General features: G+C 46.9%; 1 protein-coding gene across 1 annotated transcript; it reads right to left on the bottom strand.

Moving 5' to 3' along the window:
* Positions 1–1,051: 1,051 nt before the first annotated feature.
* LOC147972617 (uncharacterized) lies at positions 1,052–3,243 on the bottom strand. Its single transcript, XM_087524407.1, has 2 exons — positions 2,933–3,243; positions 1,052–2,066 (listed from the first exon to the last, which is right to left on the bottom strand). Exons 1-2 carry the CDS (start codon positions 3,241–3,243, stop codon positions 1,052–1,054), a joined length of 1,326 nt encoding a protein of 441 aa, XP_087380533.1.
* Positions 3,244–6,470: the final 3,227 nt, after the last annotated feature.

The following is a 6,470-nucleotide window of genomic DNA, read 5'->3' as shown; positions in this document are numbered from 1 at the left end:
TTTCTTTTTCCTTTCTTTTTATTTTGTTCAAATTCCAGGAAATGTTCAAAAAAATGCAAGAAATTAAAAAAATTTAAAAGTCCATAATTAGCAAAAAAAATGTTCGCACTTACAGAACTTGTTACATTCCAAAATATGTTCGAAATTTTAAAAAATGTATGATTTAAAAAATATTTGTTAATTATAGGTAATTTTTGGATTTTTTTTAGTTCTGTGAAAAAAATACTCGCATTTTCAAAATATACTGGGTAATCTGAAAATGTGTTCGCTTTTAAAATGTTCTATATTTTGAAAAAAATAAGTGCTTTTCGAAAAATGACACATTAAAAAATTGTTCCCAAATATATAATATGTTCACATTAAAAAAATAGTTTTCCTGCTTTTTGAGAAAATGAACGAAAATAAAAAGCGGCTGCTAATGTAGTCATGCCGCTACAATGCGCCAATGAGATGGCCCAGTAGAGGAGTTCTGGTCACCACTTGCTAATTGTCAATATTTCTAAAACAAATTAAACTTAGTTGTCGAGAAAATAACATGGATCAAGTAAGTTTTTTAGACCAAGGAACTTGGTGCTCGGCTTTGACATTAATAAAGCATGAAGGTATCCAAAAAGGTACATCAAGGGTTTGTGCTGAGAACATCATCAAGGGTTTGTAAAGAACATCCACACAAAATAGAGGACTAGCTAAAAGAGTAGAAGATACAAAGCATAGGCTAGCTTCCTGGTGGTTTTGTAGCTGCATGGATTTCTCTAAGCAGCCCCATCTGTTGCACGAGCACAGCCTAATATCCTTCCGTTTGGTGTGCACCTTCCACACGTCTGCAAAAAAGATGGCAATTTTGAAGATAGAATCAGTCGGGTGATTAGATAACATAATTAGATTGATTTTATAGTGCATTTGTATCAGACGTTCCATAAAGCCTAGCAAGAGGTCTCAAGGAAAAATCAAATGATGGCCTAGGCTGCATAGCCCTTATAGCGAAGAATATAGAAACCCTGAATAGTTTTCCATGGCCTAGGCAGCATGGAATAACCTGTAGACACGTACCTTATTTCCAGTGATTGGGTTGAATCCAGCAAAGAGTCCCAGCTGAATCCTGAATCTTTCCGTGGAAAGGCTGGAACTCGCACGTCCCATTGGTGATGTCAATGATCTTTAACTCTAACTGATTACGGTACACGTTATAGGCCATGCAGTAGATCGAGTTCTCCTTGAACCCGGAGACGCTTGCTGCTCCTTCACTGTCGCCCTTGGTGAAATTAGTCGACACGAACAGTGTCACTCCGGGGAAGTTCTTCACCCTGATCCACTTCGGCCTCTTAGCGAAGATATTGCTCTTGTAGACCCGGCAGAGGTTGGTGCAGCCCGGCACTTTGGAGGCGACGAGGTACAGCTCGCCATTCACTTGCATATACTTGCAGGCCCAATCCGATTTCTTTTTGGGAGCTGCATGCAAAGATCGAATCCACGTCGCCGTGGGAGCTGCGCCGGCAACGTCGCAGATAGAGATCGCTCCCACTACCGCCACTTCCGGGGAGACAAACCTGCCGTTATGCCCGTTGAAGATCGCCAGGAACCTGCTGCCGCCGAAGTGAACCACGGACGTGACGCAGCTTTTTGGCCCGTTGGTGTCGAGCAACGTCCATGCAACATCGACGCCCACGCGGCAGAACGCGACGGTGCTCGACTCCGCTAGCGCCGCCATCGCCACGCAGTCTCCGGTGCCGGGCGAGGACGAGGAGAGCACAATCTCGCGGAAGATCTCACTCTTCTTCATCTCTTCTAGCCTGACCCACTCGTGTTGGCCGCGGCAGGCAGGAAGGATGACCCAGTTGCCGTCCGGAAACGTGTAATGCCTACAGGAGGCCGCCAGGACGCGCTCGTCGGCAGGCGGGAGCTCGACCGTGGCGCCGGTCAGCGGGTTGAGCAGTGTCACGCACCCGGCCTCGTCGACCAGCGCCAGCCACCCACGCGATGAGCCGCACAGTGTCTTGCCTCGCGGAAGGTTCCTCGTCAAGGCAGTGGCGTAGCCACAGGGTGGCCAGGGTGGTCCATGGACCACCCTGGAATTCGGCCCATTACCTCACTACATATGTGAAAAAAAGGACTAGGTCAAGGCCCAAGTCCAACAAGTGGCGAACATGACCACGTCTGCACCATCAGATGGTTCGTTTCCTCTCTTTTTTACCTTGTACAATTCTCTGAATTTTTTCTCCTCATACCCTGAACCGCTGGAAGACTCAAACCGACGCATGGCGGCACAAGATTAGCCAATCTCTAAGATCCAAAAGCCCTAGCGTCTAGCAAGGTGGCGATCCCCAACCGGTGAGCCGGCGACGCGCGGCCGGCCGGCCGGCGGCACTACCAAGACGCAGGGCGGAGGTAGACTATGCACCGGAGCCCGGAGGCGCAGCTGGCTGGCAACGTGCGCACAGACCGCACCGGTTAAGGAAGGAGCTCCAATTCTCCATGGACAACATCTCTTCTAATTCGAAGTATGATTTCCAAATCCCTTAGGTAAATAATTTCATTTTTAAGGATTGAACAAGTTTAGCCGTGAGTGCAAACTTTAAAGTTTTTGGCAACTCGGAATTGACAAGTTGAGCTCAAGATGATTATGAGTTCATTTGAAATGACAATTGGTAAATTGAACATCTTTTTATTGTAGAATTGTTGCAAAATGAAGAGAACCGAAGACACCGCATCACATACATTAAGTGATATGCTTTCTTTAGAGTGAATGAGAATGTTATAATCGAGACTTTCCCGAAAAATAAGGTGTGTTATTTTCTTTTGTGGAAATTTAGGACTTAAACCATGATTTTCCATGTGCTTCGCAAGACCCTATTAATATGTGCTTTTGGCAAATCATACAGTAGTATGTGGATATTTTGTATTCGTCGTAAAAAAAAGATGTTCATTGGACCACCCTGACTCAAAATCCTGACTACGCCACTGCGTCAAGGTCGTCTCCCCGCCGTCTGCCGCTGTGAAGAAGGTGACGGCGATGTCCGGTGAGTTGGGGCAGAAGGGCAGCATCATCAGCATGGGCGCCAAGTACTTGGTGAACGGCAGCGCGGCGCGCCATCCCGGGCACATGGACCGGAACTTGAAGGCGTCGCGCCGCGAGTGGAGCATCTTGCCGATGTGCTCCAGGAGCTCCTCCGGCAGACTGCTCCAGTCCCGATACTCGTCCAGAAGAACAGGTCTGGGGCTTGGTGGACGAGCCGGCGACGCCATGGTCGTCGTCGGTGTTGTCATCGAGAGGAGTCGGCACGCCATATGGATGGAGATGGATTGGATCGGCTGCAAGAGTAGATAGATTTCAACGTATGTACATGAGATGAGAAGATGCAGATGGATCGATCTTGGAGGAGCTGATGGTAAAATATATTGGCAAGAAGTTTGCAGCAAACTGGAAAGTTTTCACGGGCAAGAGAGGAAGAGGAATGCATTAAAACGTTCCTAGCTGTTCTGCTCTGGCGAGCGTGAGTGAACGCACTCGCATTTTCTTCTTCCTATAAATTTGAGTCGTGTGTTCCTTACCTTTTTTGTTACGGTTTTTTGTCCGTTTTATTTTTCTCAGTCGACCTAGATATGTTTAAATTAAATTGATTGTCTTTTAGGGGTAAATTAAATTGATTCTTGAAAATACAATTTCCATCATTTTCTGCAAAGTCCACTTTTCACTTAATGGGCGTTGCATTTTTGCAAATTTACTGCTTGGACATGATTTTTAGGACTAGCACAACAATTGTTTTAAACACGGGCGTTTCCATGAGAATAATGTCTCCATCGTGCGTGTAGGAAGTTTTTGACTAAACTTTGGCGGGTTCTATATTAGTAAGTTGCCTGAAATTGCAACATGTGTTAAGTCTTATTCCATTTGAGAATGAAGAGGATTCCAGGCGCAACACCATGCGAGAGATGACAACGAGCACTAATGAGGTGTCGTAATCATAGCGAGGCCAAGCCAGGACCTTGCCAGAGACGGGGCATCATCGCTGGAGGCGAGGAAGCAGGTAAACCGTGAAGCTGGGTAGGGAGGGGGGGGGGGGGGGGCTTTAGCTCTGATCGCCACTCGAATTAGTTAGCTTCCTCGCCGGAGGCAGGGACGTCGCGGCAAGCGACAACGAGGAGCAGTGTTGCAACTGGAGGAGAGCTAGGGAAGCATGTCAGAGGGAGCGGTTGGAACAGGAAGAAGTTTCTCCAATTCGGATGGGGATTAGGGCTAGATAAAGAAGATGAAGGAGAGCAAATCAACTTAGTTAAAAAAAAGTTAAACGACCGTCAAATTCTTTGGGGTTGCAACAAACATCCTCCCAGGGTCACGGCGATGTTATTTTTCCATAAAAGGCATCCGGTTCCAATCCCATTTCAGTGTTGCTTGCTTGGGCGTGTCTTCATTAGATAAGCATCAACCGTTGACTTCTCAGACAATCCCTTATTTTGAGGCTTTGCGGCGAGTGAGTTCCAGCATGCTACTGACTCACTACATGAGAAAAACCCAGCAATACGCACATATTTCCTAGCCCAACCTTTTCCGATCGAGATCCAGGTGCCCAGGCCATGGCCGGCCGCCGCAAGAATTCCTGGAGGGGATCCCCGCAGGCGGCCGAGATTGACGTCCTCCTGGACGAGCTTCTCGAGCTGGTGTTCCTGTGCCTCCCCTCGCCCGCCCACCTCGTCCGTGCCGCGAGCACCTGCAAGCGTTGGCGCCGCGTAATCGCGGGTGATGGTGGCGGCTTCCTCCGCCGGTTCGGATCTCTCCACGGTGTACCCGACCACTTCTTTGGCCACTATTGCGTCGAGCACGGCTATGACTCCCTGCGGCTGCCTAGTATTAAGACCGTCTTCATCCCCTCCTCCTCTCCTTCGCCGTGGGCGGACACCGTCGCCAATCAAAATCTAGTGCTCGACTTCCTCCCGCTGGGGGAATTTGGCGATTGCCGCTGGGAGCTCGCCGACATCCGGGCCGACCTCCTGCTCCTCTTCCACATATCGCAGGCGCCACGCCTCCTCATCTTTTTTTCTCAGTCAACCTAGATATGTCTAAATTCAATTGATTGTTTTTTTGAGGGGTAAACTAAATTGATTCTTGAAAATACAATTTCCATGATTTCCTACAAAGTCCACTTTTCACTTAATGGGTGTTGCATTTTTACAAATTTACGGCATGGACATGATTTTTAGGACTAGCACAACAATTGTTTTAAACACGGGCATTTCCACGAGAATAATGTCTCCATCGTGTATATATTGTTCAGGTTCGTAAAGAGAGGATTTCTTGAACTATGGTTCCACTGGTAGTAGTACATACTAGAGGATGACGCGCCGCGCTATCCTTCAGAGTGAAGCCTCCTTTTTTTGTCTGTGTGATTAAGCCTCCTTCTTTTTAACGTTTTTTTACACCGGTGGTTACAGTTGATTGCTTTGTTGTGTGCTCCACCTGAGTTGGGCTGAGTTGTTCTTGTACGTAACACAACTAGGAATGGACCCAAACGCAACACACATCAATGATTAACCCCCTTGCAGGTGGGCCCACCGGCAACCCCTAAAGCCCCGACCGATGCAACATGAGCCAATACTCCAAGGGAGCTTAGAATCTTACAAGATATGAACGAAACTGATAAAGAATATTGATGCTTGCCAATTAGACGGGTCATTAGGTTGTCTTTGGTCTGCATGTACGAACCCCATCTGCCTATAATTCCTTTGAAGTAGACTCAATTGGACTAATGTCGTATGAGATGATCAAACAGATAAGCTAATCTGTTGGCTTAGGTACTGTATCTGTATGGAGATCAAGGTCACTAATTCTACAGGATAAGGGTACTCCATCCTCGACACCTTGGTATTGTAAGTTCATGGCATGTTGTCAGTTTGCATCATTCATTCCGTAAAATAACTGTACTCAATCTTGGACCCTTTGGTATTGTCAAGTTCATGTCATGTTTTCACTTCACATCATTCATTTTTCCATGGTGCTTCTCATTGCATATTTGGTTCATGATATATTGGCCCTTTTTTCTCTGTTTGTTTGTTTCTAAAATTTTCCATGGTGCTTCTAAAATTTCCCCATTTTTCTCTGTTTTTTCTCCGCGAGTTGTACATCTGGGAAGCAGATGAAATATCTCGGATCTAGGGTTCCAAATCTTGCTTCTTGGTCGAGGGCTACGTCGGTTTGTTGCCGGTGGATAATATCTCATAGAGACAAATAGAGAAAAATGGGAAAGTTTAGATTTGTTCAAGAAGAGGAGCTCACTTGTTACTCCGCAATGGCAGCCAGGCCCTTCCTTCTTTACCATAGGAGGCACCCAACCTTTGACGCTGCTCAACCCATTCACATGCGACACCATCGCGCTCCCACCGGCCAACAACAAACTCGGGGAGGCCTACATTAGATCACCGTACATGGTTGTTGCCCGACAGTGGGTCGTCTATTCATTTGCCAGGGACCTTGCTAT

Source organism: Triticum urartu, chromosome 5A (assembly GCF_056163025.1).
Source record: "Triticum urartu cultivar PI428250 chromosome 5A, HENAU_Tu73, whole genome shotgun sequence".
Taxonomy (NCBI): Eukaryota; Viridiplantae; Streptophyta; class Magnoliopsida; order Poales; family Poaceae; genus Triticum; species Triticum urartu.
This window is presented reverse-complemented; position numbering and strand designations above follow the sequence as displayed.

What these genes read in the sequence shown, in the direction of transcription:
- LOC147972617 (XM_087524407.1), bottom strand. Translation starts at nt 3,243, where the DNA reads ATGGCGTCGCCGGCTCGTCCACCAAGCCCCAGACCTGTTCTTCTGGAC. An exon ending in AGTCAGGATTTTGAGTCAGG is followed by an intron (nt 2,067 to 2,932) that starts GTGGTCCAATGA and finishes GCCGAATTCCAG; the next exon opens with GGTGGTCCATGGACCACCCT.